This window comes from Coffea eugenioides, chromosome 1, assembly GCF_003713205.1.
Source record: "Coffea eugenioides isolate CCC68of chromosome 1, Ceug_1.0, whole genome shotgun sequence".
Lineage (NCBI taxonomy): Eukaryota > Viridiplantae > Streptophyta > Magnoliopsida > Gentianales > Rubiaceae > Coffea > Coffea eugenioides.
This window is the reverse complement of record NC_040035.1, coordinates 1,786,651-1,798,996: the sequence shown is the minus strand read 5'-3', so window position 1 is coordinate 1,798,996 and position 12,346 is coordinate 1,786,651. Positions and strand designations below refer to the sequence as shown.

General features: G+C 38.3%; 1 protein-coding gene and 1 non-coding gene across 2 annotated transcripts; one reads left to right on the top strand and one right to left on the bottom strand.

Moving 5' to 3' along the window:
• Positions 1 to 8,548: 8,548 nt before the first annotated feature.
• On the top strand, positions 8,549 to 11,081 carry LOC113760151. The gene is made up of 2 exons (XM_027302723.1): positions 8,549 to 9,946; positions 11,001 to 11,081. Exons 1-2 carry the CDS (start codon positions 8,549 to 8,551, stop codon positions 11,079 to 11,081), a joined length of 1,479 nt encoding a protein of 492 aa, XP_027158524.1.
• LOC113752790 lies at positions 8,921 to 9,027 on the bottom strand. Its single transcript, XR_003464909.1, has one exon. It is a non-coding gene; the product is annotated as a small nucleolar RNA R71 (small nucleolar RNA).
• Positions 11,082 to 12,346: the final 1,265 nt, after the last annotated feature.

Below are 12,346 nucleotides of genomic sequence, written 5' to 3'. Positions count from 1 at the left end.
AGCTTAGATGTAAACATAATACTCCAAATTTTCAAGAATATTTGACTCCACAATAATCATATAATCACCAACCCAACATTGAACGGCTGGTGTCTTGACTGAAGGACTAGAAAAATGAACAATTGCAACTTTAGTATCATTACTATCCTTGTACACCAAATGCTTGGAGAACCGTTTTAAAGTTAGTTCTTCAAGCAGAGGACAACCTTGAATAAGCCTCAGAACAGAATCATCAGCCGATGCTGTGATACAGATGCTTAGAACCTTAAGATTTGGTAAGAAAATCGTACTGGGGATCTCCAAAAGCACGAGTAATTTCAGAGAAACTAAGGATTCACACGTGAAAATTCTGGGACAATTTATTGAATGTGGTTGGGATGGATTACAGTGTCCGACCAATATTTCAAGTTCTCGAAATTTAGGACTCAGTGTCGCAGATATGATTGGGTCAATGAGTGGCAGAAAGTAAAACTCTTCGTAAACCAAATTGATAATGAATTTGAATATTCTGAAGTGAGTCATGTCTCGGAATTGAAGTATTCTATAACTGAGATTCAAGAAGTTAAAGAGCCGCAGAATATCAATAAAGGGCAAGAGAAGAGTTGTTCAAGAAAGGGCAACCATGAACAAGCCTTAAGAATGAATCCCAATCAACCATTCGGAGCCTTTCTAATTAAAGTGCCTTAAGATTTGGTAAACAAATTGACTCGGGGACTTTCAAATCCAAGATGGGCCAAAATACTTTGAAAGATACAAGTGTTTTACATGTGAATATTGCATCATGAGGAGACCGGTGAGCACAATCTGCTAAAATTTCAAGTTGTTGGACTTTACACGAAAGTGCTGCAGATATCAAAGTAAGAAGTGCCTCCTGATATTTTGCATCACACATAACTGAGAGTCTAAATCTCCTTATTGGAGTTCCATTTCTCAACTGATCAATGTATTGCCGAAATTCATAAGATCAAAGAAGCGCGATCATCAAATTTGCTGTTCTTTTTGAGTCTACGAGCATGGCTTTGTACCTCAATGGGGTCAGTAGAAACGAGATCAATATCACGAAGTGAAGCAAAAAGGTACATCCATCGGGATGACAAAATTGAGGTGGCTGCTGCAGACTGTTTGGTTCCAGGAAGAACCGATAAGATGTGGCAGAGTATAGCATCAGGAAGGGCACTGGTCCTATCAAGTTTACCATCACCACCATCATCTGGGGTTTCAAGAGTCTCTTCGTTGATCCATTTATCTATGATTCTTGAAATTATGAGTCTCCTCTCATTGTCAAATATTAGACAAAAAGAGCACGCTGCACGCTGCCACTTTCTGAACTAAGGAGGAGTCCAGAGTATTTCGCAAATAACAAAGCTTTGATTAAAAGGCTTAGAGGGGTTTGACACGTTGGAAGAAATTTCAGCTACTTCCTATAAGAATGCAAAGAGGTGGCAAAGGTTCAATGTACTATCTTTGAAATCTCCAACAAGAGCTTTTAATACATTAGAATTGACCAATCCCTGCTATATTTGTGATCTTTTATCTCTCTGTGACTCTTCGTATCAGGGAATTTGAGGAGATAGACGGAACTGGCTTGGGAAGATGCAGAGCTTGTGGAAACAATTGATCTCATAAATTTGATTGCCAGTTGTCACACGATTGGGAACTTTGCAAATACTAATGCTATATTTCATTACTTCACAGGTTTTGTCCTCTTGTTAGTTGGAACTAGGAGTTATCTAGCGTTTTAGTATGTCTACAATGTGTTTCCAATTCATTGCCCCAAATTGAACAAGCATACGAAATCGACTGGATTTACTATCTAATAATGCAGATGTTCATTACATAGCTAATTTCAGACTATTGAACTAAGTACTTAATTCAACCAACCCGTTCAGACCATGGTTCAAAGTCGCGGTTGCGGTTGCGGTCGCGGCCTGGACCGTTCCGCATCGGTTTCGGCATATCGATCGGTAAGACGCAAATTTTTTAAATATTTAATATTCTAAAAATTGTAAAACAATATGATAAATAAAAATAATTAAAAAATTAGTAAAAATAATAAAAATTCGAGTTGACTCGGGATGACTGAAATGATTCGGTGTGTCTCGACCGTTTCAACCCTCACGGTGACGTCTCATCGAATTGAGTATCTCGGTATCGTTTCGTCATGGTATCGTATCGGCGAGAGCCGAGACAGTGACGACTCGGCCGAATCTTCAAACCATAGTTCAGACAGGTTATTTCAACTGTTTTAAATTGCGTTGCATTTTTTAAAAATATTTCAAAACAATTTTTCTACATCCAAAAGAAGCTTACTACCATGAGCTAAGAGTTGCAGTGGCTCTTCCTGTCCTTCTAGTTCTGGGATTACAGTGATAATAATCAGTGGAGTGTGGACTTTGGCTTGGACACATATCAGGGCCTTGATAGTCCTTTCTTACTGATTCTTCTCTTTAGGCTCTTCTGATCCTGGCAACTCAAAGTATTGGAAAACTGTGAATAAAAACAAATTATAATGAGGATCTAAAGCAATACAGCATCCCTTCTTGAAGATTAGCTTAAGGAATAGCTTGAATAAAAAAAACATAAGGAATAGACCTGCAATGCTGCAAGAGATTGTCTTGTGCAGAAGCATTTACCAGAAAATTTTCTGTCCCAATACAGTTTTACACTACGATGATACAACCTGACTAGCCAGAAAAATCTCCTTTCTTTTAAATAGAACAGAATTATATGGAAGGCTTACAATAAGAGAGGATAAACAGAACAGATTCAAAGGAAAGCAAGAATTTAACGGAGCAGACATCACCAACACCCCAAAGATACAGTGTCCAAGAAGTTTCTTGTAAGATATTTACAGAGTCAAAGGAAAAGGTATATACAGCATGAGATCAAATTTGTAAATCCACCAAGATTCCTCCTTTTTTTTTTTTTTTTTTGGTTTGCAGTGAAGCTGCCAAAGGAATTAGAATGTTAAACGTGGCCAAAATCCGGCAAAACTACTACCTACAAAAGCAAATGACAAGCTCCAACAGTTTAGATGAAGCAAAAATATCAATCAATAAAGATCTAACTTGAGTGAGTCGTTTATGAGAGCAAAACCGAAAACGTACGAACGGTGAGAACAAAAACAGAAAAAAGAATTGCTTGAAAACATGTGAAACACGGGACTGTGTTGATGTTGATGAGTTAGTCTTCTTATAGACGAAGACCCCATTTGATAATACTGAAATCCAAGATCTGAATTCTAGAACCTAGAAAGTAAATACAAATATTATGTTTGATAACTAACTGGATTATAGCACTGAACTAAAATATTGTACAAGTATTATACTTTCATCATTAAAAAGATTGTCTTTATTTGCATATTTGAAGAGAAAGGAAAGAGTTTGTGGAAGAGAAAATAATTAAACAATTGCAAGATAGACGGATGTATTTGTGTGTGTCCAATAGAACAAAAGTAAATGTATACTTTATGCGAGAGCATTTATGCGAGTGTATTATATGTGTGAGAAGTGTGGTATGTGTGATCAATTTAGAAAATTCAATTAAAATTTTCACTTAAAATTTTGTACGCAAATTAAGTAACACTTAATATATTAAGCTAGGCATTTCGGTTATTAAGCATGCTGAATTCAAAAAGTTTTGAATGAATTAATTTTCAGCATTAAGTTGAATTATCAAACAGACCGGAGCTCATCAGCTTCATACAAAATGAGAACATATATCCAATGCGTGCAAATACCTTAGCTTAGACACATGGCATATTCCATTTCTAATTTCAATGTCTATATCACTCTCTATTTCTTGCTATGTGTGGGTACATCAAGTGCAGGCTGCAAGCCTGCAAATGAGTCAATTGGGGTTGAATTTTGGCCTAAACGAGTCAAGTTTGACTCAATTTTCTAAAGCTTGAATTCGATCTTGAATTTGTCCAACTATCGCGTTCTAAAACTCGCCCATCCTTGTGCTTTGAAAAATTGTTCTTAGGCCTTAAGTTTCTTCAGCAAGCCATAATTTCTTGTGAGAGCTTTAAGGGTAATTTCGAAATGATGTTTATTTTTAGGATTTCTTTTCAACTTTTTTCATTCACTTTTTCTGACACGTGGTGAATTTGTTATCAAGGACCATAAAGTAAGGAAGGTCGGTATAGTTTTTAAAATTAGAGAGGTGCTAGATGAAATAATTAGAAACCTCGAGGTGGTTTCTAAAATTATCCCAAAAATTAAGCATGACAAAAAAGTAAAAAAAAAAAAAAAAAAAAAAAGAATATGACAAAGATTGAAACAAGAAATCGAAAAATAAAAAAGTAGGATAACAATTGAAACCAAACATGCGATAGAGGATTGAAACCTAGAAAATGATACCAACCCTGTTAGTAGTTATACATAAGGGCTTTATCCGCCGACTTTGAACAGGTATAACTATCGAATTGGAAGATTAACTTGTGGCAAAGTATAACATCTTCCTGGGCTTTCAGCGTGGAAAATTGACTACACAACTCACAAGTACGCCTGCCTAAAATGACAAACGTTTGGAGCCATGTGAAACATATTTTCCAGCAGTGATCATACCTCTTAGCTTAGGCACCTGGCATAATTTTGGGTGAAACAGTGTAATACAAAGTGGAAAGAATTTGTCGATTGCTATTTGGAAAATTATAGCAAAGGGTACTGAATATTGAAGCAAAATTCAAAAATATCAGAATTAAGCTCTTTATGTCTCGAACAATAATGGAAACTGTTGCCAAATCTTTGAGAACATCTCCTCTATCATGGACGAAGTGCAGCACTAATGAAGATTCTTAGGCCAGCTAAATCATCAGTCTTCTCATCCTAGCTAGACGGGCTAAATATATGCTTTTTCCTTAATGTCATGTTTTTACCTTTTTTTTTTTGTTTCAAAATGGGATTCCCAAACTTTTCCTTGGAAAAAGTAATTTTCATGCATCTCCATCCACTCTTAATGAGTGACTTATTTTGAATTACTGGGTCACATTTGTCGATTTATCCCAAGCCAACTCATCTAAACATATGTGTCTCCTTACATATGACTATATGTCTCCTTAAAAATTTAAATTGCAATTTTTAAATTCCAAAAAATCACTGATCGGGGAAGGATGGTGTACATGTCACGCTTCGGACTCGCAGACCCTAGACGCAACAAGAGTCTCAACAGTCAAGTTCAACTATTTGAGCTCTATTCTCGCTAGTCCAAAATAAATATTTCAAGTTGGACTTGAGTGCTCATACTCTACTCAAGTAGAGGTCTATAGCACTTTATATTTCCGCTGTGAGATGCAGTATAACATTCACCCCTCCTTTTTATGTTTTGCAACCGGATTATCCACTCAGTTGTGTCAGATTCTAGAGGTAGATCATATGAGTTTTAGAGATGGCTTCTATCCTTAGGTCAACAAAGCGCTTAGCCCTGCACAAGACTTAGTTCCTCCACTTCTTTATGTAGTCTGATCCAATACCATTGACCTAGTATCACTCATGCAGAAACTACATGAGATTCATTCTGATATCACAATGTCACATTTTGGGCCCACAGGCCCAAGATGTGACTAGAGTCTCAGCAGCTAAGTACCACTACTTGGGCTGATATGGAGTGATCTGATCTAAGGTTGGTTTAGTGCTTGGATGATTGCATTTCCTATATAGTATGTGGAGTGAAGCTATAAGAAGTATAAATAAGAAAAAAAAAAAGAGAATATAAACCTTATCTCAATTTTAATGGTCTCTTTGGTAGGCATATTTGTATCGTAGGAAGTTGTTTGTGTCATATGCAGCGGGTGTGACTACCTATTTTGTCAAATCAAAAAAAAAAAAAGAATATAAACCTTGTCTCTATAAGAGAACTAGTTTTGTACCCATTCGTTGAATGGGAATTATCTAAAAATAATAAATTATTTAGTGTAGTTCGTAAAAATATTTGCATAAAATACAAACTTGTTGTATAATCTATTATAACCTTTCTTAAATACATTGTTATTCAAAAATAGTCTTAGAATGTAAGTTTAAACATCTAATTCGGTGATTAATAATTCAAAAATGCAAAAAAAAAAAAATCGACAATATGATGACATTCAAAAATTTGAAAATAGGGAAGATCAAATCTTGGCTAATCTTCGGTAAACAAAAGAATGGCCAACTCGTTACCAAAACATCAATTTTGGTACTTAATATAAATGGCTTAAAGGTTAATGTGAAAAGAAAAGAAACCGAATGAAATATTAATAAAAGATAAGAATTCAAAATCAATCAAGTCATAGGAACACGGCAACCTTCTAAATCTGTTCATGGCTAATAGAAACCAAAACGAAAACATAAGATGTATTTTGCTATTAAGTCAAAAACATAAAAAATCTAAATAGTCTGATGTATATTGCATGACGTGAACTGCTATATGACAATGAACTTGATGCCTAGCCATTTCTGTAAACAGTGACACCTTCTTGTTCTTTAGAAGCTTTCTACCAAAGTCTAAAAGAAAACATTGAAAACTACACAAAATTTTTTTAACCCCAGAAACCTAGAAAATAAAAAAAATTAATACGTTGTTGAAAACAATTAATAAATTGTCAAAGACAATTAAAAAATCATGTGAAAACACATAGTTCAAAAGGTCATTTTTAAATCACTAACCAAAAAAGCAATATGTGATCTACTTGAATTGAAAGGTGAATCCATAAATTGAATGATAGAGCGGTTATTTGGCACATTTTGCACCGTTATTTTGTCCTAATTTTGGCTATTCACGGTACTAAGAATTGGAATTGCACTCATATTCGATATTTGTGTGAATTGTAGGTGGTAGGCATGAAAAATGATCTTGCGGAGTAAATTTTCAGAAGACTTCTCGTCTCAGGGCGTGGCCACGCCTTAGAAGGTGGACGAAACCGAAAGCCGGACTGCGGTCCACGTGAACCGCGAGAAGCATGGGATAAAAACTCCAAAAGGCTAGCTTTTGAATTGGGCCAGACGTATGAGAGTTCCTGCGGCGGCTATAAAGAAAGAAAAAAGCAAGATTCAAAGGATCACTACTTTTAGCCTTAGTTTTACCTTTTTGCAAGACTTGTTAGACGCTTTTATTTTTTCTTTTGTTTCTTCTGCGGCCGAATAGGGTCAGACAGAGAAGACCTTTCTTTCCCTTGTTTTGGCGTCTGCGTCTGACTCCTTTGCTTTTCGCTTTTGAATTTATTCAACTTTCGTTGGTTTTGGCATTGAACTTGGGGAATCCAGTACGGACTCCCACGCAGAGTCAAGCGAGACTTTCACTTTTTCTATCTGCGCTACTTCACCAATCCAGATTCTTTGATGTTTACGGGGATGAAATCAATTAAATTGCGTGAGTTTGACATGATGAGGAGCGGCTAATTCCCCCCTCTACCCAAAGGTTGGCGCGAGGGCGCGGTCCATCACATCTGTGAGATCTAATCGAATCTTCATTATTTCTCTCAATTTATTGCTATTCGTGCGTTTCCTGAATTAATTGTTCATGGGTATTTTATTAATTGAATATCAACGGCCGGGTATTTGATTTAATTTAATAGCCTACTGCCCCGTTAATTAAATAGAATCCGTAATTGTTCATTTAGTTAACACCCCGTGGCAACCACCATAATTGGCTTTATGATGGGGAAACGTAAGATCTAACTTAAATAAACCCTCTTAGCGTGTTTATTGGTTAGGGTTGGGTTCTTCTAGCTTTAATGCAATTGGGTAATTAAATTCCTACGGTCGTACCTAGGGTTGTTATCTGGTTAGAGAAGCAGTCAATGGTCGTACCTTGACTGTCGAAAAGGTAAGGAAGAATTGGTTGTCAGAGCTTATTGATAACTATAACCAACCTAGTGATGAATAGATGAAATATCTTTGCATCGATGATCATTTAATTGGACCGTGCCTGAGCAGTTGATCCTTGGGTAGAATTTTTATTAATTGCTATTTTCTAGTGAATTGCGTTTTGTGAGTTAGTTTTGAATTTTGTTTGTTTTATTTTATTTTATTTTTGTTTGCCTCCCATTGAAAATCCCCCAATTTTGTTCTACTGATTTGGAAAGAAATAATTTCCTACCTGATCCCTGTGGAATCGACCCTACTTGCCATTGTACGCAAAATTAGTATTTTTATAGACAAATCCGGTATATCGGATCAAGCAAACTCTTCGGGAACAGGGTGAATCAAGTAACTCATTGCACACCTAGGGTCCCTGCTCCAGTACTTGGATTTGTTCTATAATTATTTAATTGAGGTGGTAATTAGGACTTTTTAGTAATTATTATTGCACAGGTTCGGCACCTGTCAATTTTTGGCGCCGTTGCCGGGGAGCAGGCATTTGGATTACTTGTTTCTTTTCAAATTCAGTTTTTATTTTATTTTATTCTTCTTGGTATTTTTGCTAGTTTATGCCCCGTTCTTCTCGCACAGGTGAATTGGTATACGATCCTGAGGTTGAGAAGGTAGCGCGTAGGCGGAGGCAAGAGACCAAGAGACAAAAAGGAGGGCACTTATTTGCTGCAAACGAGTCAGTGGAAGACGAATTAAGCATGGCCAACACCCAAACATTAAGGGAGTTGGCTGCTCTGGAGCTGACTCACCAGCCCTTATGCATCACATTCCCTACTTTGGCTGAGAATACTGCTTTCGAACTGAAGTCGGGGCTGATTCAACTCTTACCTTCTTTCCATGGTCTCTCTGGCGAAGAACCCTACAAGCACGTTAAGGAGTTCGAGGTGGTTTGCTCTAGTATGAAACCTCCTGGGGTCACTGAAGAGCAAATTAGACTGAGAGCCTTTCCGTTCTCTCTCAAGGATGCTGCTAAAGATTGGCTGTACTACCTACCAGCAGGTAGTATTACCACATGGGCGCAGTTGAAAAAAAAGTTTTTGAAAAAATTCTTCCCTGCATCCCGGGCTGCGAGTTTGAGGAAGGAAATCTGTAGCATTAAACAGTATCCCGGGGAATCCTTGTATGACTATTGGGAAAGGTTTAACAAGTTGTGCACTAGATGCCCGCAGCATCAAATTAGTGAACAACTGTTAATCCAATACTTCTATGAAGGACTCCAATCAACTGATAGGAGTATCATAGATGCTGCAAGCGGGGGAGCGTTGGCAAATAAGACCCCGAGGGAAGCGTGGCTGCTCATTGAGTCGATGGCGGAGAATTCTCAACAGTTTGGCTTCCGTAAGACTAACCCTACCCGTAGGGTCAACGAGGTGGAGACGTCATCTATTCAGCAACAATTGTCGGAACTAACATCCGTTGTTCGACAATTAGTGGTGGAAAATATGCCCCAAGTAAAGGCCTGTGGAATCTGCACAAATATGGGACACCATACCGACTCATGCCCTATGTTGCCAGAGGATGGAGCCGAACAAGTGAACATGGCTGGAGGCGTGCCCGCGCCTCGTAGGCAGTACGATCCATACTCCAACACGTACAATCCGGGTTGGAGAGATCACCCCAATCTCAGCTATGGTAGTAGGCCACAAAATGCATTCTCCAATCGGCCTCCAGGTTTTCAGCAACCTTGGCAACATAAGTCTCAACCCTCGTCCTCAAGCTCAGGGAGTTCTTTGGAAGAAATTGTCAAGAGTTTGGCCACGACTACCACTCAACTCGTCACGACCACCACTCCGCTCCAGCAGGAGACTAGGTCCTTATTTGCAAGTACTACTCAGTTCCAACATGACACCAAAGCAGGCATGAAGGACATGGAGACTCGCATGAGTCAAATGGCAACTGCCATTAATCGTCTGGAGTCCCACGTCTATGGAAAATTGCCATCGCAACCTGAGATAAACCCCAGAAATGTAAGTGCTATGACATTAAGGAGTGGCAAGGAGGTGGAGGGATCTAAGTTGACGATTTCGAAAAGCAAAAGTGAGGAGCAGATAGAAAAGGGAATTGAAGAGGAAGGGCGCATTCGCGAAAAGCCTAAGGTAACATCTATTCCTTCGATCCCTATTAAATCTAATATAGCTCCTTTTCCTTGCAAGTTGGAAAAGACAAAGAGGGCAAAAAAGGAAAGAGAAATCCTGGATGTGTTCCGCAAAATTCAAGTAAACATCCCCCTATTGGACGCGAACGCAAAGTTCTTGAAAGACTTGTGTGTTAACAAAAGAAAGCTAAGGGGTGATGAAAGAGTGATGGTAGGAGAGAATGTATCAGCTGTACTTCAAAGGAAACTCCCACCCAAATGCGGAGATCCAGGTATGTTTGCTATCCCCTGTAAGATTGGTCATTCTAGTATCAAAAATGCCATGATAGATTTAGGAGCTTCTATTAATGTGATGCCTAAATTAATCTATGATTCCCTAAATTTAGGACCTTTAAAAGAAACGGGGATAATAATTCAATTGGCTGATCGTACATGTGCTTATCCGGATGGGATAGTTGAGGATGTTTTAGTGCAAGTAGATGGATTAATTTTTCCTGCTGATTTTTATGTGTTTTACATGGATAATAGAAGTGCCCCAAATCTATCACCCATTATATTAGGAAGACCATTTTTGAGTACTGCCCAAACTAAAATTGACGTTAGTAAGGGTACTCTCACGATGGAATTTGATGGAGAAATAGTCCACTTTAATATTTTTGATACAATGAAATATCATGTTAACTCTCATTCTGTGTTTGCTATGTATACCACTAATCCCTCTGTGCAAGAATTTTCTAACTTTGCTTATAGGGGTAAATCCAAGGTTGCTGCGAACAAGTCCTATAGGATGAAAGCAATTCATGAGGTAAAAATGGAGAGAAAATTTAGGAAAAAAGTTGCACTCAATGGCCACGTGGATCCTGGATGAGGGCCACCAGTTACAAAGAAAATTCAATTACATCCAGACTAAAGAGTGGTGCTGTGTCTAGCCAAAGACATTAAAGAAAAGCGCTACTTGGGAGGCAACCCAAGGCTTCTTTTGTTTTAGTTTTCTTATATTTTTGAAGTTTTTGTTAAGTGTTAGTGTCATTTAGTGGGTTGTTATTTTGTGACAGGAGTTGGCAGCTAGACATGCCCATGCTAGGTCATCACAGCTAAAGAATGGAGTTTTGGAATTGACGGTCAGACGACTATAACTTCTAAGGCGTGCCCACGCCTTCCAACCCTTCCGAAAAAGAAACTTCAGTCTTCTCCTTCCTGTTGGTGTTGCGTCCGCCGCCACCACACCACCTTGTGCACGCAGCCACCACACCACCTTGTGCACGCAGCCGCCTCACCCCCCTCCGCCTTAGTATCTCATTTTCCCTCCCCGGAGCCAGGGAAGTTTCTTTTCTTTCCTCCTATTACTTTATTTTGTCTCTTCTACATTGAGGACAATGTAGGTCTTAGGTGTGGGGGGAGTGGCTTCCATTAGTTCTTTCTCTTTTTCATTAGTTCTTTTTGCTTTGTTACTTTAAAACAAAAACAAAAACACATGGGATGAATGATAAAAAAATAAAAAAAAAATGAAATGAAAAACATTGTAGTTAGTCGTCTTTTTGGTTATTTGTATGCTTGTTAATGTTGGGGCATGTTGCTGTGATGAATGACACAATCAAAGTGAGTGGTTATGTGGTCAAGTATGCTAGCTATGCATTTTGTTTCTCTTGGCAATGTCGTTGAATGTTGAATACGCAGGAATTGACCCATTCTTGTAACTTTTGGGGAGCTTTTGAGTCTTGCTTGAGCATATTATTCTTGTTTGCTCTATTTTGTTTGATTGAGTGGGTATCACACATGGTATTGGCATTCTAGAACTTGCTAGTTTATGCATGTCGAGGCCACATTTTTGTTGAATTGGATGCATTTGAAATGATAAGGGCATTTAGGATTTAACCCTCTTCAGCAATCTAAAAAATCAAGTCCTCATCTTATCTCCCAATAGTGAACCAATTTGAGCTTTTGTCCTTCGTTTCTGGTTGATATCCGTGTTTGTTAACCCAAGACCTCTTTAAACTTTCTTGTTTACCCCTGTGTTGTCAAGGGATGCCTGAATTCCATCATTTGTGCAAAGCAAACAGAAATGGGGTTGCAAGTGCTGATAGATTAGGAGCTATATGATGCTATCCTTGTGTAAAGGAAGGGAAATTGGAAAAAGGCCACTGACCAGAGGACTTTGGCTTACAGGGCGTGCCCACGCCTTACAGGACTGTCTCCTGAAAAAAAAAAAAAATTCCTGAAGAGACCTTATGACCAGAGGACTATGGGCTACAAGGCGTGCCCACGCCTTGCGAGCAGTATTCAATCAAAAAAAAAAAAGAGAGAGAAAGAGAAAAAAATTTTGGGGCACTTGTACAGGGTGTACAGCAAATGGAAACTGCCTTGTTAGTGAAACTCCTCCGGTAAAGCACTGTGGTTATTG